This window comes from Salvelinus fontinalis, chromosome 32, assembly GCF_029448725.1.
Source record: "Salvelinus fontinalis isolate EN_2023a chromosome 32, ASM2944872v1, whole genome shotgun sequence".
Taxonomy (NCBI): Eukaryota; Metazoa; Chordata; class Actinopteri; order Salmoniformes; family Salmonidae; genus Salvelinus; species Salvelinus fontinalis.
Window position 1 is genome coordinate 26,323,449 of NC_074696.1, and position 23,931 is coordinate 26,347,379.

Consider the following 23,931-nt stretch of genomic DNA (forward strand, 5'->3'; position numbering starts at 1 on the left):
ATGGCTGTCGGCAGCTCCAGCTACAGGGTATGGCTGTCGGCAGCTCCAGCTACAGGGTATGGCTGTCTGCAGCACCAGCTGCAGGGTATGGCTGTCGGCAGCTCCAGCTACAGGGTATGGCTGTCGGCAGCTCCAGCTACAGGGTATGGCTGTCGGCAGCTCCAGCTACAGGGTATGGCTGTCGGCAGCTCCAGCTACAGGGTATGGCTGTCGGCAGCTCCAGCTACAGGGTATGGCTGTCTGGCTGCAGGGTATGGAAAGACAATATGTTAGTTACTGTAGTCTCCGAGTAATGCATGATACAGAAATTGAATAGATAACTAGCTACATAGCTAGCTACCTTGTTGGGCTTTCTTTGATGTTCTTGAACAAATGACTGCTCCCAGGTTTTCAGAAGAATCTTGACATCATTGTATCGATCCATCACTTCCTCAGATATATTATCGACCTTGTAGGAATTAGTTTGCTGAGATGATGAATAATTAGTATTATAGCCGGTAGCAATTTGTTGTAAATATGACATGTTGGACTAGAGTTCAGAGAGTTTGTGCAAGTTTGAAAGTGAACGGTATCTATATAAATATATAAGTCAGTGATTTCAGCAGTATCCAAACAGCTGGCTCTCATGACAGTAATACTCAAATCATTGTTAGCATTCATTATAAACGTAGTAGCTACCTAAGGTTTCAGACAAGAGCTACATATGAGAATGTAAACAACGTCAAATCAGAGAGCAGACACAGCTAACGTAACGTTAGCCTTAGCCATCTGACTCTGAGCTAAAGTTACAACAGTGGGTTAAAAAAGTCCCAAAAGGCCGTCATCTCAAACGAAATAAGTCTGACGTTTCTTACCTGACTGCGGGAAATAATAAATCATCATAAACGCTGCCTTAAGGGGGTTAATTCTGCTTCTTACACCAGGAAAATGACATAGCTAACTATTGTACCGAGCAGATATTTCCACAATTTTAGCGCCCTGTAAAAGTGACGTCCACCTATCTACCAATGGAAGGCTGCTGAGGAAGTAAAAACCAATCAGAAGGAAGGATTACTTTTGAAGGCGGGTATATGTTGGTTATCCGTAATCCTATTGGAGATGTAAAATGTAATTTAAAAATACGGAAGTACGTATTTATCAGCATGGAAAGGCGCATGAGGATGATGTGAGTGTGCTTTAACGTTTTATCAACTTTATAGAACCGCACGATCGTTTTTTAAAACACAGAACTATTTATCTAGCAAGCGACTTTGTTTTATATATTTTTAACATTCAAGAAAGTCGTGTGGTTGTGGATGAGTTAGAATCTAGCTAACGTTATCCTAATTTCGACCGACTAACGAGCTACAACGATCGAAATGACTTAAAGTGATGATCATGCCATGACAGCATGAGTTTTGACACCATTTTTTTACGGACTATGTTGTGTCAGCTTGCTGGGGTTCTTGTTTTGGATGAACCTCGCAACTGTCTTGTATGTTTATGTTGTGTTCTAGCTAGGTACATGGTCTTGCTAACGTTAGCTATTATTGCTTCTCGTTTTCCTCTCTCTCTTTGTAGATAGTTATCTTTACAGATGATGAACTGTAACCCTGTGTCTGTCAACTTTGGGATTTCTTAAGATTTGGATTACAATATTTCTACTGACCACCAACATGCTGAGTGAGGTAGAGGCCAAAGAGCTGCTGTCCTTCCTCACACTGGACACCAGGCCAGACGTCAAGGGCCAGGCTACTGAGTACATCCTGGGCCTCTCTGGCAACAGGGATGGCTGTCGCTACCTACAGACAAAACCTGACTTCCTTAAAGCCTTGGTGACCCTCACTACCGACCCCTCCATCGCTATCGTCAAAGACTGTTACCACTCTCTCATCAACCTGTCGGCTGATGAGACCATGCACCAACCACTGATCAAAGACTCGGACTTCCTCCCTATATTGTTTAAAAACCTCCTGGACCCAGAATTTATGTTTGCGGACCGTATCTGTACGATCCTCACTAACCTGTCGCGGCACGTGAAGACGTGTAAAGAGGTGTTTAAGGCTATGCAGGAGCAGGAGATAGGTTTGCCGCAGATAGTGGACATCTTCTGCACTGAGGGCTACAACAAGCAGGCATCGCTCCATTACCTGGGCCCCCTCCTCTCCAACCTCACACAGCTGCCCGAGACCAGACACTTTAACCTGGATAAGGAGAGGTCAGTGGCTGGGTGGTTAGCTCAGATCCAGGGCTAGATTATGTCTTTGATTTCTCTCATAATCCAGTAACACCAATGTTATACAGGCCTGAAGAGCTGTAAATCCAGTCCTGTATTCAGTGTCTTATGATTTAAAGATAAACTGATTGTAGATCAGCAACACTCCTTTTCTGAGATGCTTAATGCATATGGGCCCTGGTGCTTTCTTTTTCTGCCCCATAAAAAGTGCTTCCTTTCTTTTGCTGATCATCCAGCATGTTGCTTATGGAAGACCACTCACTCTGTGTGTGTGTGTGTGTGTGTGTGTGTGTGTGTGGTGTGTTTTTGATGTTCCACAGGTGTGTAGTTCAGAGGCTCCTTCCCTACACCCAATACCAGGCCTCAACAATCAGACGAGGGGGAGTCATTGGCACTCTGAGAAATTGTTGCTTTGATCATGGTAGAGGAGGAAGACTCACACACATCTTAATAGGTGTACGACAGTCAGTTTTAACCTTCATAGTTTATGCCTGTTTTGTGTTGAATTGAGTAGGATTAATTTCCGATAAATGCTCTAGATATGTAGAGCTTTTACCTTGTAATCAATGGGAAGATCTCAATTGCATACTCCTAATTTTCTTTTCCCCCCCAGCTCATCATGAGGGGTTGCTGAGTGATGCGGTGGACATTCTGCCTTTCCTGTTGCTGCCTCTCGCTGGGCCTGAGGAACTGTCTGACGAGGAGAATGAAGGTAAATCATTGTTCCTGTCTGAGTGACCTTGCGGTTTAACCCCCCCTCGCCCTCGGCACATATACAACCCCCCTCCCCCCAGCGTGGGTACAAATCCAGGCACCTACCGGCCCCTACTCTCTCCCATCTCCCTGTTGTCTCTGAAAAACAATAAAATACAGAAGGATTTTTTTTTTATTAAAAGGACTGTGTCTGGGACATGACCATGTCTGCTGCAGTGGCCCTCTCGTCCATAGGGGGCAGTGTGTTTGTTCTGTGCAGATGACAGGTTGAATTTCAGGGCACCACCCTATTTTATTTTGCATTATGAGAAGACACAATTCGCATCAGGCTAACGTCAGATTAGAGGGGCCCCAAATGGAAACTGTTGAAGATCCTTCCAAGAAAGTTGTGAATTTGTGCTGTACTCAGCATCGGTTCGAAGGCAGTGAACACATAAAATAGTTAGAAATCTGTTTTTATGTTTCACTCTTGTGGAACATACTAATGTTAACCAGTCTTTATAGTAGGCTAAGCAGCCGGAGGCTGGAGAAGAGCCAAGCTCCTAGAGAGATGGTGGGCGTCACAAGGCCCACACTCAGTAGTGTAAACAACATAATACATACTGTGTGTGTATGTGGTATTTATTAGCTAGCTAAACATAGATACAGTGCCTTCTGAAAGTATTCAGACCCCTTGACCTTTCCACATTGTTACAGCCTTATTCTAAAATTGATTAAATTGTGTTTAATCCTCATCAATCTACACACAATACCCCATAATGACAGCAAATGTGTTACAAATAAACTGAAATATCACAGTTATAAGTATTCAGACCCTTTACTCAGTACTTTGTTGAAGCACCTTTGGCAGCGAATACAGCATTGAGTCTTTGGTATGACGCTACGAGCTTGGCACACCTGTATTTGGGGAGTTTATCCCATTACTCTCTGCAGATCCTCACAAGCTCTGTTAGGTTGTATGGGGAGTGTCGCTGCACAGCTATTTCCAGGTCTCCGGAGATGTTTGCTCGGGTTCAAGTCCGGGCTCTTGCTGGACAACTAAAGGACATTCAGAAACTGTGTTCTGGGGGACCTTCAATGCTGCAGACATTTTTTTAGTACCCTTCCCCAGATCTGTGCCTCGACACAATCCCGTCTCGGAGCTCTACGGACAATTCCTTCGACCTCATTACTTGGTGTTTGCTCTGACATGCACTGTCAACTGTGGGACCTTATATAAACAGGTGTGTGGCTTTCCAAATCATGTCCAATAAATATAATTTACCACAGGTGTACTCCAAGTTGTAGAAACATCTCAAGGATGTTCAAAGGAAACAGGATGTACCTGAGCTCAATTTTGAGTCTCATAACAAAGGGTCTGAGTACTTATGTAAATAAGGTATTTCTAAACTTGTTTTCGCTTTGACATTTTAGGTTATTGTGTGTAGATTGAGGATTTTTATTTAATAAATTTTACAATACGGCTGTAATGGGGAAAAAATGGAAAAAGAAAAGAGGTCTGGATACTTTCCGAAGACAATGTATATTGCTACTGCAGTTCAAGGTATCTGCATTGAAAATATAGCCTAGTACTGATGGTACTTTGTTCTTATTCAATGAAGGGTTACCCGTCGACCTCCAGTACTTACCAGAGGACAAGGAAAGAGAGGAGGATCCCGACATTCGCAAGATGCTCATTGAGACCATGATACTGGTTGGTGTCACCTGGAGTCAATGCCATGCTTCCACCAACACTTAACCATCTGTGTCACTGAACCATTAAAGCTTTGTTTCTCCGTATAATCCAAACTGTTTTTAACAGCAAAAAAAAAAAGTTGCTTGCTGGAAATACTCATATCTTTACGTGTGTCTCTTTTGCACCCAGTTGACAGCTACCAAAGTAGGTAGGCAGATTCTGAAGGCCAAGAACGTCTACGCCATCATGAGGGAGTTCCACAACTGGGAAAAGGAGCCTCACGTGGCCGCTGCTTGTGAGAAGCTCATACAGGTAAACTATGAATGTAACTTACATACATTTTTATGTTTGAACTAAGATACAAAAACATAGTAAATCAATACAGAGCAACCTCATGGTGAGCTGTTGGTGATGTGTCTTATCCACAACCCAGTCCAGAGCTGGGGTTTCCCAGCTGTCGTCATGGCACCTTGGCAGTTAGTGGGGAGAACAAGTATTTGATACACTGCCAATTTTGCAGGTTTTCCTACTTACAAAGCATGTAGAGGTCTGTCATTTTTTATCATAGGTACACTTCAACTGTGAGAGACGGAATCTAAAACAAAAATCCAGAAAATCACATTGTATGATTAAGTAATTCATTTGCATTTTATTGCATGACATAAGTATTTGATCACCTACCAACCAGTAAGAATTCCGGCTCTCACAGACCTGTTCGTTTTTCTTTAAGAAGCCCTCCTGTTCTCCACTCATTACCTGTTAACTGCACCTGTTTGAACTCGTTACCTGTATAAAAGACACATGTCCACACACTCAATCAAACAGACTCTAACCTCTCCACAACGGCCAAGACCAGAGAGCTGTGTAAGGACATCAGGGAAACAATTGTAGACCTGCACAAGGCTGGGATGGGCTACAGGACAATAGGCAAGCAGCTTGGTGAGAAGGCAACAACTGTTGGCGCAATTATTAGAAAATGGAAGAAGTTCAAGATGACGGTCAATCACCCTTGGTCTGGGGCTCCATGCAAGATCTCACCTCGTGGGGCATCAATGATCATGAGGAAGGTGAGGTATCAGCCCAGAACTACATGGCAGGACCTGGTCAATGACCTGAAGAGAGCTGGGACCACAGTCTCAAAGAAAACCATTAGTAACACACTACGCCGTCATGGATTAAAATCTTGCAGCGCACGCAAGGTCCCCTTGCTCAAGCCAGCGCATGTCCAGGCCCGTCTGAAGTTTGCCAATGACCATCTGGATGATCCAGAGGAGGAATGGGAGAAGGTCATGTGGTCTGATGAGACAAAAATAGAGCTTTTTGGTCTAAACTCCACTCGCCGTGTTTGGAGGAAGAAGAAGGATGAGTACAACCCCAAGAACACCATCCCAACCGTTTAGCATGGAGGTGGAAACGTCATTCTTTGGGGATGCTTTTCTGCAAAGGTGACAGGACGACTGTACCGTATTGAGGGGAGGATGGATGGGGCCATGTATCGCGAGATCTTGGCCAACAACCTCCTTCCCTCAGTAAGAGCATTGAAGATGGGTCGTGGCTGCGTCTTCCAGCATGACAACGACCCGAAACACACAGCCAGGGTAACTAAGGAGTGGCTCCGTAAGAAGCATCTCAAGGTCCTGGAGTGGCCTAGCCAGTCTCCAGACCTGAACCCAATAGAAAATCTTTGGAGGGAGCTGAAAGTCCGTATTGCCCAGCGACAGCCCCGAAACCTGAAGGATCTTGAGAAGGTCTGTATGGAGGAGTGGGCCAAAATCCCTGCTGCAGTGTGTGCAAACCTGGTCAAGAACTACAGGAAACGTATGATCTCTAATTGCAAACAAAGGTTTCTGTACCAAATATTAAGTTCTGCTTTTCTGATGTATCAAATACTTTATGTCATGCAATGTCACATAAAATACTTTGTCATGCAATAAAATGCTACTTAATTACTTAAAAATCATACAATGTGATTTTCTGGATTTTTGTTTTAGATTCAGTCTCTCACAGTTGAAGTGTACCTATGATAAAAAATTAGACCTCTACATGCTTTGTAAGTAGGAAAACCTGTAAAATCGGCAGTGTATCAAATACTTGTTCTCCCCACTGTATGTAGTGGTGGAAGAAAAAGGTGGGTATTCCTCTGATCGCCGGATGCAGTGAAAAAGGTAACGCTTACTATACTTTCAATGCATTTTTCAGCAAAAGGTGGGTAAACTGTTGAAAAAAATAATAAGTGAGTGAACTGCGTTTACTTGCGTTTACCCTCCATTGCACCTTGGTAACCGTTACATTCAGGAAGAACAACTATTTTCTTTTCATGACTTCTTATTGTGCTTGGTAAGACAACCCAATCTTATGGCGCCAATGAATCTCATGACATCTCAGTACTCTGAGTGCTGAAATTTACAGCATCGGCAGGTTTAAGAAAACAGAGTCCACGTTCCAAATGGCACCCTATTCCCTACATTATATGGGGTCCTATAGGCCCTGGCCAAAAGTAGCACACTATATAGGGAATAGGATGTCATTTGGGACGCAGGCCGGATGTTCTGATTGGCTGGAAAAAGCTTCCACTGTTCCGTTCCTGCCTAGTGCCTGCTCTGCACTGCGGTGGCAGTCTTGTAGTGGGGAACGACCGAGTGGAAAAGATGTCACTCGGTCTCGCATAAAAATAAAACCCTGATACACTCCATAACAGCTCGGAGATCCCTTTTGAACTGTGGTCCAGAGGCACAAGTTCAGTCTTTAGCTACCCAGCCAGTTTTAATCACTGTCATAAAACATCCAAATCTAGCGAGTTGAAATCCGAGCGTGATATTTATCCAAGACTAATGGGGTTTTTATGCTGAATCTTGTGGATAACAAGGCTGTAACGTTTTATCATATTACTTTTTAAAAAACTATTTCCACTAAGTTTTTCTTCAATTGTTTGGAGCTTGCCCCGATGCTGTTCTGACATTTCTTGGGCTAATTCGTTGTCAATTACAGTCTGCAGTAATGTCGAGGATGTATTGGATATTTTGGTCTCTGTTTTTCACTGAAGTAGCCAAAATACTGGATAGGAAGATCTTAAAGCCAAGGCAGCATTCGACTGAGAGTTGAGGTCAAGACACTTTAAAAAAATAAATAAAATGTGTGTTTTTATCCGCATGTGTGAATGCACATGTCTCTGCCAGGTGCTGATCGGGGACGAGCCAGAGCCAGACATGGAGAACCTGTTGGAGGTGGAGATTCCTGAGGACGTGGAGGTGAAGCTCAAAGACATGGATGCCAAGGAGCAGGAGCAGTTGGAGAAAGAGCAGGAAGATCTGTTAAATCCAGACAAGTCACAGCAGTGTGCTGGCATAGTGAGGATGATGTAGCAAGGTGGTCTTTTCTACATTTAAACTGGTCAACCATCTTATGAACAATGGAATCAACTGCTAACTCATTTAACAGAAAATTCTGGACATCACAACAAGAAACGGCATGAAATCAGGACTCGGAAGGACTGTGTGCAATCTGAAACTAGTTGTATTTTCGCACCACAAAGTCTTAAATCGATTAAAATGTAATTTTATTTTTAATGAAAGGCATATGTCCTTGATTGTTTTCTGTACGAATCCCAAAATGTTTCCGTCACACTTGATTAAGTCCATGGTTAGCAGCCCCCTAGGCTAGTACCGGGGAGTAGAATACCTCAGAAGGTGGTTGGGGGTGCGGCTGCTGTCAGCTTGCCTGAGGGGCTATGCAGCTGCCTGTTGGCCGAGCCAGGCTTCCTGAAGTTGGGGAGATTGTGGAAGGGCTTTGGGGCGAAGGGCGGCCGGGGCCGGGCCACGAAGAGACGGTTGGTGTTGGTGCTCTGGCTTTGGGTGGGTCTCATCAGGAGCCGACAGGGGGACACCAAGGGGGGCTTGGGGCAGGGCGGCTCCTCTCTCTTCTCCTGTGGCGGTTCACGGCGATGGCAGCCTGCGCTGCTGGCCCCACGGCGGTAGTGGGGGGCCACTACAGTTTGCTGGGGCCTCTCAGGCAGGCTGGTGTGTCTGAAGGATGAACGGGTGGGGGTGCCAGGGCCCGAGTGGCAGGAGCGGCCTGTTACACATCCAGTCGGCTCTGTATTTCAACATGCCAGGTAGACTGACTTTATAACACATCCAGTCGGCTCTATATTTCAACATGCCAGGTAGACTGACTTTATAACACCTCCAGTCGGCTCTGTATTTCAACATGCCAGGTAGACTGACTTTATAACACATCCAGTCGGCTCTGTATTTCAACATGCCAGGTAGACTGACTTTATAACACATCCAGTCGGCTCTGTATTTCAACATGCCAGGTAGACTGACTTTATAACACCTCCAGTCGGCTCTGTATTTCAACATGCCAGGTAGACTGACTTTATAACACCTCCAGTCGGCTCTGTATTTCAACATGCCAGGTAGACTGACTTTATAACACCTCCAGTCGGCTCTGTATTTCAACATGCCAGGTAGACTGACTTTATAACACATCCAGTCGGCTCTGTATTTCAACATGCCAGGTAGACTGACTTTATAACACCTCCAGTCGGCTCTGTATTTCAACATGCCAGGTAGACTGACTTTATAACACCTCCAGTCGGCTCTGTATTTCAACATGCCAGGTAGACTGACTTTATAACACCTCCAGTCGGCTCTGTATTTCAACATGCCAGGTAGACTGACTTTATAACACCTCCAGTCGGCTCTGTATTTCAACATGCCAGGTAGACTGACTTTATAACACATCCAGTCGGCTCTGTATTTCAACATGCTAGGTAGACTGACTTTATAACATTATAGTCTTGTAGAAAAGGGTTTCTAAAACTCTGTCCGGGGCCCCCGTGCACGTTTGTTTTTTGCTTTAGCACTACACAGCCGATTCAAATAAACTAAGCTTGATGATGATGATGAGTTGCTTATTTGACCAAAACGTGCACCCAAGGCGGGTCCCAGGACCGAGTTTGCGAAGGAGCAATTAGGGTTGAGTGCCTTGCTCAAGGGCACAGCGACAGATTTTTCACCTAGTCTGCTCGGGGATTCAAACCAGTGACCTTTCGGTTACTGGCCCATGTTCTTAACCGCTAGGCTACCTGCTGAAGCTGGTTTATATAGACAAAGAACCGTAGTAGTAGTATTTCACATACTGCTAGATATCTACCTTACATGATGTATAACAGTAATTTACAAAAATGTCATGCCATCTAAAATAATTATGGTGTTAACTTGCTTGAAAGAACAGGACTAAGAGTCCATTCCAAATGGCATCCTATTCCCTATATAGTGCACTACTTTTGACCAGAGGCCTTAGGGAAGTAGTGCACTACAGTGGCAAGAAAAGTATGTGAACCCTTTGTATTTCTGCATAAACTGGTCATAAAATTAGATCTGATCTTCATCTAAGTCACAACAACAGGCACACAGTCTGCTTAAACTAATAACAGTCTGCTTAAACTAATAACACACACGATTGTATTTTTGGATAAAGTATGTGAACCCCGAGGCTAATGACTTCTCCAAAAGCTGTCAGGAGTCAGCTAACCTGGAGTACAATCATTGAGATGATTGGAGATGTTGATTCGAGCTGCCTTGCCCTATAAAAAACACTCACAAAATTTCAGTTTGCTATTCACAAGAAGCATTGCCTGATGAGAACCATGCCTTGAACAAAATAAATCTCAGAAGACCCAAGATTAAGAATTGTTGACTTGCATGAAGCTAAAAATGGTTACAAAAGTATCTCAAAGCCTTCATGTTCATCAGTCCACGGTAAGACAAATTGTCTATAAATGGAGAAAGTTCAGCACTGTTGCTACTCTCGCTAGGAGTGGCCGTCCTGCAAAGATGACTGCAAATTCACAGCGCAGAATACTTAATAAGTTTAAGAATCTTAGAGTGTCAGCTAAAGACTTAGACTCGTCAGAGATGTTGCAGAGATTTCTATGATACGTAAAACACTAAATAAGAATGGTGTTCACGGAAGAAGCCACTCCTGTCCAAAAAAAAACCATTGCTACACGTCTGAAGTTTGCAAAAGAGCATCTGGATGTTCCACAGCGCTACTGGCAAAATATTCTGTGGAGAGATTAAACTAAAGTTGAGTCGTTACGAAGGAGCACACCAACATAAAAACCTCCAACTATAAAGTATGTTGGAGGGAGCATCGTGGTTTGGAGCTGCTTTGCTGCCTCAGGGCCTGGACAGCTTGCTATCATCGACGGAAAAATGAATTGAAGTTTATCAAGACATTTTGCAGGAGAATGTAAGGCTATCTGTCTGCCAATTGAAACTCAACAGAAGCTGGGTGATGCAACAGGACAATGGCCGAAAACACAGAAGAAAATCAACAACAGAATGGCTTCAACAGAAGGAAATACGCCTTCTGGAGTGGCCCAGTCAGTGTCTTGACCTCAACCCGATTGAGATGCTGTGGCATGACCTCAAGAGAGCGGTTCACACCAGACATTACAAGAATATTGCTGAACTGAAACAGTTTTGTAAAGAGGAATGGTCCAAAATTCCTCCTGACCGTTGTCTGATCCGCACCTACAGAAAACGTTTGATTGAGGTTATTGCTGCAAAAAGGAGGGTCAACCAGTTAATAAAACCAAGGGTTCACATACTTGTTCCACCCTGCACTGTGAATGTTTACACAGTGTGTTCAATAAAGACGTGAAAACATATCATTGTTTGTGTGTTATTAGTTTAAGCAGACTGTCTATTGTTGTGACTTAGATGAAGATCAGATCAAATGTTATGACCAATTTATGCAGAAGTCCAGGTAATTCCAAAGGGTTCACATACTTTTTCTTGCCACTGTATATAGAAAATAGGGCACCATTTATGGAGTGACAGAGGGAACATCTCACCGTCTTTAAGCTTCTTGTCCAGGGCTTTGTTCTTGTGGGTGATGTCGCTCCTGGTGGCACGCAGCTTGTAGAGCAGGCCGGTCATGGATGGCACCATCCACTGGTGTGTGTTGACCTGGTCCAGGGGCAGGCGGGCGGCGGGCTGCCACTCTAACAGCTTCTTAATCAGGTCCTGGCAGCCTGGAGGGGCACAGACAGCCAGGGAACATTAGGACTGGATCTTTTTATGTCCAAAGTATTTTTATTGACTTTAAATGAATACACATGTCAACAAGTAAAGACAGACACACATCCCCCCCCAAAGAATCCACTTTGCATTACTATTGTTCTATAATAATCATACAGATGCAAATTTCAGAAATTGATAAAGGCATTTATTTTTTTGAAGCTGGGCTGGAATGCTTTTGGGTACGCTTTCTTTCCAAGGCAAACCGTTTTGCTTTATGACTATGGCCCCTGTTCATTGCTGGCAGAATACCTGAAGAAACTGGGTGGTGGAACGGCAGCTCTTTCCTGATGAGTTGGACCAGTTTGCGTGGGTGCTTCTCATGGTAGGGCAGCTTCCCTGTGACCATGGCATACAGAATCACCCCTCTGGAGATGGAGAGGAGAGACACGGCCAACTAACTTCCAGTACGCAGAAGACACAGTTGTGTTCAAAACTATCACAGTTGGGATATGTGATGCCCCCTTGACAGTGTGATTTATTGATAACATGACTGTCAGTATATACAGTAAGCAATTAGTATGCAGGTGCACTTGGACCAATGAGAAAAGTTGTTCTGTAGAAGTTGTGGAATGAAACTCATATAGCTATTTAATGGAGTGTGAGACTTGTGTCGAGGCTGTATCCCAAATGACTCCCTAATCCATATAGTGCACTACTTTATACCAGGGCCCATGGTCAAAAGCAGAGCACTAAATAGGGAATAGGGTGCCATTTTGGATGGAATGTGTGTCTGATGACTCACAGGCTCCACAGGTCAGCTTGTTCTCCGTTGTATTTGCGAGACAGTAGGATCTCTGGGGCAGTGTAGGCCACGGAACCACAGAAGGTGTTCATCAGAGCACTCCTGTCTGTGTAGTGGTTGGCAAAGCCAAAGTCTGCCAGGCACAGCGCGCACACACACACACACACACACACAGAGTCAGTGATGCACATGGTTTTACCATAGGCTAGATTTAAAAAGCCTGTCTGGTGAGGTGGTTATTGGAATGCATGGTTATTTTACCAGTCAATTTCACAAATCCTTGCTCGTCCAACAGTATGTTTTCACATTTCAGGTCTCTGAACAGGAAAAGGACATCGTCATGGTGAATGCAAGACATATTGACATTACCTGCAACAGTGCTTGATGACCTGTGTTTGGTTGCTGTGGTATTACCTGTAAACTACGATATGTGATTGTTGTAGCAGTCATGCACTATGTGGTTGTTGTGACAGTGAGGTGTTACCTGTGTACTATGTGGTTGTTATGGCAGACAGTGAGGTGTTACCTGTGTACTATGTGGTTGTTATGGCAGACAGTGAGGTGTTAACTGTGTACTATGTGGTTGTTATGGCAGACAGTGAGGTGTTGCCTGTGTACTATGTGGTTGTTATGGCAGACAGTGAGGTGTTACCTGTGTACTATGTGGTTGTTGTGACAGTGCATGACAGCATTGACTATCTGTTTGAAGAGCCTGCGAGCCTCCTCTTCACTGAGGCCCGGGCTGCCCTTGCTATGGGACACGGCGTTGATGTGTTCTAAAAGGTCTCCGCTCAGAGCCAGCTCCAGAATCAGATAGAACCGCTTCAGTGAACGGAACATGTCATACAGCTGGACCTGTTCAAAAGTAGAGTACCCACCACATAAATATAATCTATTTACCTAATGATTCTATTTCTATGGTGCACATTCTATGGTACACACTCTGGATGCAGGTGCATGCTTGACATCACATCAAAACGTTCTTGTGTAACAGTATAACTTTAAACCGCCCCCTCGCCCCGACACGGGCGCGAACCAGGGACCCTCTGCACACATCAACAACGGTCGCCCACGAAGCATCGTTACCCATCGCTCCACAAAGGCCACGGCCCTTGCAGAGCAAGGGGCAACACTACTTAAGTCTCAGAGCAAGTGACGTAACTGATTGAAATGCTACTAGCGCGTACCCGCTAACTAGCTAGCCATTTCACATCCGTTACACTCACCCCCCTTTCAACCTCCTCCTTTTCCGCAGCAACCAGTGATCCGGGTCAACAGCTTCAATGTAACAGTATAACTTTACGTCGTCCCCTCGCCCCGACACGGGCGCGAACCAGGGACGCTCTGCACACATCAACAACGGTTGCCCACGAAGCATCGTTACCCATCGCTCCACAAAGGCCACGGCCCTTGCAGAGCAAGGGGCAACACTACTTAAGTCTCAGAGCAAGTGACGTAACTGATTGAAATGCTACTAGCGCGTACCCGCTAACTAGCTAGCCATTTCACATCCGTTACACTTGCAAAACCATTTAGGTGTCTAAGGGCCAGTTTCCCGGAGCCAGAATAGGCCTATCCCTGGACTCAAAGGCATGTTCAATGGAGATACTCAACTAGTCTAAAGAAGGACAGTTTTATTGCTTCTTTAATCTGGACAACAGTTTTCAGCTGTGCTAACACAATTGCAAAAGGGTTTTCTAATGATCAATTAGCCTTTTAAAATTATAAACTTGGATTAGCTAACACAATGTGCCATTGGAACACAGGAGTGATGCTTGCTGATAATGGGCCTCTGTACGCCTATGTAGATATTCCATTAAACATCAGCCGTTTCCAGCTACAATAGTCATTTACAACATAAACAGTGTCTACACTGTATTTTCAATCAATTTGATGTTATTTAATGGACAAAAAATGTGCTTTTCTTTCAAAAAGAAGGACATTTCTAAGTGACCCCAAACTTTTGAATGGTAGTGTACAGTACCAGTCAAAAGTTTGGACACATCTAATCATTCAAGGATTTTTTTTAATTTTTACTATTTTCTACATTGTAGAAAAATAGTGAAGACATCAACACTATGAAATAACACATATGGAATCATGTAGTAACCGAATAAGTGCTAAACAAATCAAAATGTATTTTAGATTTTAGATTCTTCAAAGTAGCCACCCTTTGCCTTGATGACAGCTTTGCACACTCTTGGCATTCTCTCAACCAGCTTCATCTGGAATGCTTTTCCAACAGTCTTGAAGGAGTTCCCACATTTGCTGAGCACTTGTTGGCTGCTTTTCCTTCACTCTGCGGTCCAACTCATCCCAAACCATCTCAATTGGGTTGAGGTCAGGTGATTGTGGAGGCCAGGTCATCTGATCCACCACTCTCCTTCTTGGTCAAATAGCCCTTACACAGCCTGGAGATGTTGGGTGATTGTCCTGTTGAAAAACAAATGATAGTCCCACTAAGCACAAACCAGATGGGATGGCGCATCGCTGCAGAATGCTGTGGTAGCCATGCTGGTTAAGTGTGCCTTGAATTCTAAATAAATCAAAGACAGTGTCACCAGTATAGTACCTCCTCCTCCATGCTTCACGGAGGGAACCACACAAGCGGAGATCATCTGTTCACCTACTCTGCGTCTCACTAAGACACAGCGGTTGGAACCAAAAATCTCACATTTGGATTCATCAGACCAAAGGACAGATTTCCAGTGGTCTAATGTCCATTGCTCGTGTTTCTTAGCTCCAGCAAGTCTCTTCTTCATATTGGTGTCCTTTAGTAGTGGTTTCTTTGCAGCAATTCGACCCACACAGTCTCCTCTGAACAATTGATGTTGAGATTTGTTTGCTACTTGAACTCTGTGAAGCATTTATTTGGCCTGCAATTTCTGAGGCTGGCAACTCTAATGAACTTATCCTCTGCAGCAGAGGTAACTCCGGGTCTTCCTCTCCTGTAGCAGTCCTCATGAGAGGCAGTTTCATCATAGCGCTTGATGTTTTTTGCAACTGCACTTAAAGAAATGTTCAAAGTTCTTGAAATTTTCCACATTGATTGACCTTCATGTCTTAATGTAATGATGGACTGTCACTTCTCTTTGCTTATTTGAGCTGTTCTTGCCATAATATGGATTTGGTATTTTACCAAGTAGGGTTATCTTCTGTATACCACCCCTACCTTGTCACAACACAACTGATTAACTCAAACGCACTAAGAAGGAAAGAAATTCTACAAATGAACTTTTAACAAGGCCCACCTGTTAATTGAAATGCATTCCAGGTGACTACCTCATGAAGCTGGTTGAGAGAATGCCAATAGTGTGCAAATCTGTCATCAAGGCAAAGGGTGGCTACTTTGAAGAATCTCAAATATAAAATATATGTATGTTTGTTTAACACTTTTTTGGTTACTACATTATTCCATATGTGCTATTTCATAGGTTTGATGTCGTCACTATTATTCTACATGGTAGAAAATAGTAAAAATAAAGAAAAACCCTTGAATGAGTAGGTGTCCATACTTTTGAATGGTAATGCATATCAATCTGAAGTTTTTGGTGTTTGATACCTTAACAACACTCACCACTCCTGGGTGTCTGTACGTGGCGTTCAGAGCATATATCTCTCTGTGTAGGAATTTCTTGGAGTATTCTAGGGGAGCCTCGTTGATAGAGATGATTTTGATAGCCACCTGAACAATTTATGGTTGTATGGGTGAACGTCCTCATCCACACAGTTCATAAAGATTACAGCAAGGTTGTTATTAAAGTGTCACTGCAGTGCTAGTCTTAGCTAGATACTATTGTTATAACACGTCCAGCAAATATAAGGTTTGGATATAAAAAAAGTGCTAATGTTATGCACATTAAATGACGTTGAGAATGCCTTTTAAAATGATTTACCGTGGTAACAATGTGGCAGAAAAACAGTACTTTACCATATTGTGGTTCTTGCTCCTCAGGTCATTGGCCAGCTTGTAGTTCTTACTGATCTTATTTGGGGTAGCGTACCCCAGGTAGACCTTGGAGAAAGCACCTGTTCCAATCTTCTTGCCAGAGAGAAGGTAGCCATTCTCTCGACACTCTATGGTCCTCTCATGAAGCGACTTCCCAGAGTCCTTTACTCTCATGCCAGTTGCACTCATACTAAAGTACAGTATATAACTTCAATCCACTTGTTCTCCTAATGGCTGCATCTCTTTTCCTGTGCATCTCAGATAATGCTCCCTATTAAATCATTTTATGCATGACAGATATTTGATATTCATCTTTGTAATTTTTAGCTATAACCACGCCCACACAAAAGGTGTGAACTGTCTGAAATGATGACAATGCATTTGGAACCTTCTCCATGGCAACATGAATGTTACAGTACAAACAAATTCTAAAATATAATGTTGAGGGGGTTCTCTTAGCTTTTACATGAATGGAAGGGAACTCTTTGCTAATAATCGATTGTTCCACTCTTACATGCTGGAGTATAATATTTTGTAGCTCATTACTCCTTGCTCAGCAGTACTGTAGGTATTTAGTCAGGCTATAACAGTGCATTCAGTGCTTCACAACTCCACATATTTTCCTTCCACGAATCACCTCAAACTCGAAGCCAAAGTTGAGCTAAATAGAGGGATGATTTCAAATTGTATTAATCAAACTTAGACAAGTCTGGCCAGAGGGGCGAGCGATGACTTGTGAGACCAGCTCATTAGGAATGCATGACAATAGGAAAACATGGGCTATGGCCCAAATGGCACCCTATTCCCTTTTTAGTGCACTACTTTTATCCAGGGACCATTGGGCTCTGGTCAAAAGAAGCTGCCATTTGGGACATCGCCCATGGCCCTGGCCCAGATTAATACAGGGCTGAAAACAATTAAGGAGTCTATTAAATTGACTTAGTTATTCCTGCTGGAGAGCCCAGCTTGAGGAAGAGACACTTCATAAGTGTAAGTGATATATCAATAGCTCATGGCTCACCATCCAGGCCAATTTAGTTTCAGCACTGCATACTTGGGCCAAGGAGAGATAGTTGTTCTAGCTTAAGTGATACTGGGGCCATAATGCATTAGCCTTTTATTTTGTATAATTGCATAGATGAATACTGATTTGCATACGGCCTAGCAAGTAAAATGGAAAAGAAACTGAGGAGGATTCCACTCAACAAACTACTCACTCAGATTGTATTTATACAACCTACCTTTGTCAAGGCACTATACTATTTTAAACTTCTATGATATATCTACAATACACATTTATTTATCTTTTTTACTGCTCTGCAATAACGTTCACAGACATACAAGGAGTCAGTGTTTTTAGCCATTGGTTGTAATATGTCACCCTCTTGTGGACATCTACGAAGGTATTTTATCTTACCGGTGTGTATTTGCTTGACCCCAACTACAAGCTTGAAGTAAAAAAAACATTCCACCTGAGCATATGAAGGATTAGTTTGAATAATATCAGCACATTCTCCAGGTTCATGGAATCTACCTCAAAGGTCTATAGTAGATAATATAGTGCTGTGCTTCCTCTCTGAAGCACTCTAAATATGGCCCCTATCATAGTAAAAACATTGAATATTTCCACTAGGGCTTTGCTTGACTACCAGAGGACTCTGAACACCTCAATCCTACTAGGGTCTCATCCAGAAGAGCGTAGGCGGTAGGGTTCGTCCCAAATGGAACCGTATTCCCTATACAGTGCATTTGGAAAGTATTCAGACCCCTTAAATTTTGTTACATTACAGCCGTATTCTAAAATGTAATGAATAGGTTTTTCCCCCTCATCAATCTACACACAATACCTCATAATAACAAAGCAAAAACAGGTCGTTAGACATTTTTGCTAATTTACGGCAATATACCATTTACATAAGTATTCAAACCATTTACTCAGTACTTTGCTGAAGCACATTGGGCAGCGATTACAGCCTTGAGTCTTCTTGGGTATGACGCTACAAGCTTGGCACACCTGTATTTGGGGAGTTTCTCCCATTCTTCTCTACAGATCCTCTCAAGCTCTGTCAGGTTGGATGGGGAGCGTCGCTGCACAGCTATTTTCAGGTCTCTCCAGAGATGTTTGATCGGGTTCAAGTCTGGGCTCTGGCTGGGCCACTCAAGGACATTCAGAGACTTGTCCAGAAGCTGCTCCTGCGTTGACTTGGCTGTGTGCTTAGCGTTGTTGTCCTGTTGGAAGGGGAACCTTTGCCCCAGTCTGAGGTCCTGAGGGCTCTGGAGCAGGTTTTCATCAAGGATCTCTCTGTACTTGGCTCCGTTCATCTTTCCCTCAATCCTGACTAGTCTCCCAGTCCCTGCCGCTGAAAAACATCCTCACAGCATGCTTCACCGTACGGATGGTGCCAGGTTTCCTCCAGACATGACGCTTGGCATTCAGGGAAAAGAGTTCAATCTTGGTTTCATCAGACCAGAGAATCCTGTTTCTCATGGTCAGAGAGTCCTTTAGGTGCCTTTTGGCAAACTCCAAGCGGACTCTCATGTGCCTTTTACAGAGGAGTGCCTTCCGTCTGGTCACTCCACCATAAAGGCATGATTTGCGGAGCGCTGCAAGGATGGTTGTCCTTCTGGAAGGTTCTCCCATCTCCACAAAGGAACTCTGGGTTCCCTGGCCAAGGACCTTCTCCAATGATTGTTCAGTTTGGCCGTGCGGCCAGCTCTAGGAAGATTCTTGGTGGTTCCAAACTTCTTCCATTTGAGAATGATGGAGGCCACCGTGTTCTTGGGGACCTTCAACACTGCAGACATGTTTTGATACCCTTCCCCAGATCTGTGCCTTGGCACAATCCTGTCTTGGAGCTCTACAGACAATACCTTTGACCTCATGGCTTGGTTTTTGCTCTGACATGCACTGTCAACTGTTGGACCTTTATATAGACAGGTGTGTGCCTTTCCAAATCATGCCCAATCAATTGAATTTACCACAGGTGGACTCCAATCAAGTTGTAGAAACAAGTCTCATAGCAAAGGGTCTGAATAAGTAAGGTATTTCTGTTATTTATTTTGCAAAAATGATTAAAAACCTGTTTTCACTTTGTCATAATGGATTAATGTGTGTAGATTGATGAGGAAAAGGCTGTAACATAATGTGGAGAAAGGGAAGGGGTCTGAATACTTTCCGAGTGCACTACTTCTGAACAGGGCCCACGGGGTGCCATTTAAAACGCAACCATAGACAAGGAAGGAGAGCCGCAAAACTCTCCTTTCACCATTGCTCTCCACACCGATTTCTCTTGGCTTCTGCAGGGGCTGGAAATGACACTTTCTACTGTACTTAGTAGTACCCTGGTTCACTTTGGAGCTTTAATTGTTGAAACTGATGACCAGGAAGTAAATATTGGGCTTGATCCGCTAATAGCACATTGACCATCACCTGAACGTTAATGCTCTGCGAACGAACTTGAAACCTTGAGAGAGGCTGGATTCCAGGAGAGAGACTGGTCGGACTGTTTGACTTTGATGACATAAGTGTTCATCATCATATGTGAACAGAAAGCGGTGTGAAATTCGATATTGAACTATGTGTATCTAGTACGAACAGAACGCACTGAGTCTGCATGTATCATGCTACTTTATTCTGTGTAGCGTTTTTCATTACAAAGAGAATCTCAAAGACGCCTTAATATCAAAACTAAAGCAACTGTGGGTTCTAGCAGTGGCAGGTCTTGACTTAGGCGATGGTCTTCCACAACTGAAAGGATGTTGAGGCAGTTCAGAATGCCAGGAGTTGTGAAGGGAGTGTCAATGGAATAATTAGGGGTTTTCCTGACCTCGTGAGCTGACCAACAACAACTCTCGGACTCAGTTACATGCTTCAACTAGGGCCCAGAGTGTTTCAGTAACATGCTTCAACCAGGGCCCAGAGTGTTTCAGTAACATGCTTCAACTAGGGCCCAGAGTGTTTCAGTAACATGCTTCAACTAAGGCCCAGAGTGTTTCAGTCACAGGCTTCAACTAGGGCCCAGAGTGTTTCAGTCACAGGCTTCAACTAGGGCCCAGAGTGTTTCAGTCACAGGCTTCAACTAGGGCCCAGAGTGTTTCAGTCACAGGCTTCAACTAGGGCCCAGAGTGTTTCAGTAACATGCTTCAACTAGGGCCCAGAGTGTTTCAGTCACAGGCTTCAACTAGGGCCCAGAGTGTTTCAGTCACAGGCTTCAACTAGGGCCCAGAGTGTTTCAGTCACAGGCTTCAACTAGGGCCCAGGGTGTTACCAACTCCTTCCTTTATTTGTGATTCCTTCTTGATTAAAGAAAACTGACATTTGTTTCACACATTAATCACCAACACTATTAGGTTTTTGTGGGGACCCATTTTGTGCAGCCCCTGTGTTTTACAGTGAAATTGTGGTTTGATAAACTCTCCTCAACATAGGGCTAAGGCTAAGCTAAGCGTAGCGTCGTAGACCAAACGTATGTGGAGATGGAACAGGTGGTAAGAGTATTATCCAGAAAGAACTTGGAAACCAGATGGACACACGCCACTGAAAACAATCTCCAGCGATTCATGCGGCAGGACAGGGTAAACGAGGAAGAATAACAAATTACATAAAGTAAGTAAAATCGGGTTACTGCTAAAATAAACGTTGAATAAGTTCAGCTTTTTTAGCTTCTTTTTCAGCGACTGGACCGTCATCCAGGTGGGTTGTGGAGGTGCAGGAGTAGTGATACTTCTGTTTTCCTTTGATTATGTGCTCCCTCCACTCCATTCCTCTACCTCCTTCCCCTCTCTCTCACTCCCCTTCCTCCCACTGCCAAACCATGGAGGTGGAGGGGTTACCTGGAGGCAAAGCCCTTTGACAGACAGACAGTGTGCTGCTGTTACTCAACCATACACTGTCCAGACAAGTGAAACACTAGTAGCTACCTCACTGTCACCGCTAAAAATACTTTCATACTGGCACACAGCTCTTCAGACTGAAGACGGGCGGTTTTCACTCAGTCTCCCAAACAAGAAGAGATGCTGCCTGCCCTGCCCACAGCCTGAGAGACCTGGCCTGCATCTGAAATGCCATTTCAATACCATTTTCATTTTTCAAATGTCATTTCAGACAAGTCAAAAGTAGTAAACTATATAGGGAATAGCATGCCATTTTAGCTGCAGACACAGGGAAATCCCTGAGGTGGTGCCCCGGGTTGCTCTTCCAGAGTATGTATTTCAGGGGATGGCTCGGGGGAATGAAGGTGAAACGCTCTCAAAATATTTTCACTACAAGATGAACAAACAGAGTGTATGTAATGGAGAAAAAAGCAACCTGAAAAATGAGCATGCAACTAGGTTGAACAAAGTCCGACTCCAAGTCCCAAATCAGGATTTTTGTACTACGGAAAACTGCGCCGTCCATTTTCAGCACCCTAACTGTGAACGTACACTGAGCAGAGGCGACGGGTAATATATTTCAGAAATTCTCCTTCACCTTCTCATGAGTTGTGACCTAAATTTGACACTTCTCATATCATAAACCCTGTCTGTCCATAAATGTGAGGAACACCAGTGTTTGGGCCTTGCCCATAGAGCTCCTGTTTCTCCCAGAAACTCAGGCAGCCTCCTTCCTTGCCAAATGGCTCCACATCGACTCAAGGCTACTTTTCTGGCAAACTCACCGTGCACTTTAGCACTGCACTGTTTTACTACCTAATTGGGCTTTCTCTTATTGACCACAGAGAAAATATCACTGTGTTTAAACAGCTGTTAACTACAATTCGCTATCTCCGGAGTACTGTCAACACTTTGAGAAGAATGAGGGTCCTTACCCAGACCCGGTTCTCTCCCAGTCACCTCACTGACTTATACCTGCCAGTTCCTAAATCACTAGATTTGCATCATACCGGCAGTATTTATGTATTTTGAAAGTTGATTGCTGACATGCACAACATTTTGCGACTATATCAACAATACCAAAATATAGTTTTGGGGTGGAATTGTTCTTTAAATGTGCCAAGCCCCATGGCATCAACTAAACTATAACCATAATTGAAACTGTCCACCACCTGTGTGATATTGGCTTGGCTAAAGTCTGACTGACATGTTGTGACAATGTGTAATAGTGTTTGGATAATCAAGCCCTTAATTGTCAGTTAAATCTCCAAAAGCAATAACTCATTCTTCCTTTTTCCTGTAGGAAAAGTGTATATTTACACTGGTTACTAAAGGCCCTAAAAATGTACTGTTAAACATATTTGTCTTGAGGTTTAGAAAAATTAAGCGACAGGATGGAGTTCGATTTCATTGTTTAACATGAAAAAATATCTGTCCATATATTTAACAAGAGGCTACATTGGCATGCATCCATCCAGTTGCATGGACGGATAAGTACATAAATAAATAAACGTCCTATCACTAAGTTATGGCTGTTACTGCTGCCTGAAACAGTGAGCCATATGAAAACCATATGTGTAGCATATTAGCATCATAGGTCTGAGTCCTGTGTCGCTCTGTCGAGGTTCACATCCTGATGTGCCTGCTCCCGCTGGCCTATCGCCAGGGGTAAATGACAGTGACACAGCTGAGGGGTCCACTCCCTGGCTTGGCGGGGTCTCAGGTTCGACATCCTGTAGAGCTGTGAACGGACCGTGTCACAGAGGGCTGATGAAGATGGATAGAAGGTCCACAGTGGAGGGAGGGTCAGAGCCGGGCCAGCGCCAGGGTTATTTCCTCATTATTATGCCCTAAAGTGCTATAGAGTAAGAAGGGTCTGTGGACTGCACTCCGCTGCATGCTCCCTCTATGACACGTTAAGTTACGCAGTTCTATGCAGGTTGGACTCTGTGGCTTTGGCCTTCCGCTCATAAACACCATCCGATCCTTTCAGGGAGAGGCTGGGGAAAGGCTGGGTCGGCTGTCTGCTGGATATCCCTTACAGCCCAGACCACACCAAAACAAGGTCAGACGCTGTCTGGAACACAACATGTCCCCATATCCAGAACAGCCTGTAGACCAGGTCCAAGCCTAGTCCCCATGATCATGTCTCTGTTGTTAATACACTGTAATGACTAACCTATTATAATGTACTATAATACTAACACCACAATAATAAGAACACTGTGAAGCAACATGTTCCGGTCAGTTCATGTTGAAGTCATCCCAGACAGCGGACCTGCACATGCACAATGACAGAGACACAAACTCAGGAAACTGGACTTTCTCTCATGACAGCCTTGAACCCATTTCTCGTCAGTGACAGAGTGACAATACCAATAATGTTTTCAGAGCAGGCCCTCTCAGCCTGCTGTACCTGTGTAGACTACTCAGAGGGCCAGTCTGAGGAAGGCCACTAGTACAGACAGCATCTGTCTCCCATTTAGCACGTTATCCTTGAACTGGACCTCCTTCAGTGTGATACAGGCCCTTAACAGCCCCTCTGGGACACCCCCCAACCCCGCCCCCGAGCCACCCCCTAGAGCCAGGCGTGTTTCAGCACCGTCGAGCCCCCTTCTCTTATGGTGGCCAGATTGATTACATTCGATATGAATTGTATTTCGTTTAGCC

General features: G+C 44.0%; 2 protein-coding genes across 3 annotated transcripts; one reads left to right on the forward strand and one right to left on the reverse strand.

Annotated features, from left to right (window-relative positions):
• The first annotated feature begins 1,088 nt into the window (after positions 1–1,088).
• LOC129830988 (protein HGH1 homolog) lies at positions 1,089–8,175 on the forward strand. 2 transcript variants are annotated; one of them, XM_055893918.1, is made up of 7 exons: positions 1,089–1,165; positions 1,561–2,197; positions 2,536–2,669; positions 2,829–2,927; positions 4,531–4,622; positions 4,794–4,916; positions 7,781–8,175. In XM_055893918.1, exons 2-7 carry the CDS (start codon positions 1,656–1,658, stop codon positions 7,964–7,966), a joined length of 1,176 nt encoding a protein of 391 aa, XP_055749893.1. In that variant the 5' UTR covers positions 1,089–1,165; positions 1,561–1,655; the 3' UTR covers positions 7,967–8,175. The 2 variants fall into 2 exon arrangements, with proteins under 2 accessions (XP_055749893.1, XP_055749894.1); XM_055893919.1 differs by having other exon boundaries at positions 2,536–2,636.
• A 108-nt stretch (positions 8,176–8,283) lies between these two features.
• On the reverse strand, positions 8,284–16,563 carry LOC129830579 (testis-specific serine/threonine-protein kinase 5-like). Its single transcript, XM_055893145.1, has 8 exons — positions 16,372–16,563; positions 16,018–16,125; positions 13,093–13,295; positions 12,702–12,757; positions 12,441–12,573; positions 11,948–12,063; positions 11,470–11,649; positions 8,284–8,675 (listed from the first exon to the last, which is right to left on the reverse strand). The coding sequence occupies exons 1-8, from the start codon at positions 16,561–16,563 to the stop codon at positions 8,284–8,286; spliced, it is 1,380 nt and encodes a 459-aa protein (XP_055749120.1).
• Positions 16,564–23,931: the final 7,368 nt, after the last annotated feature.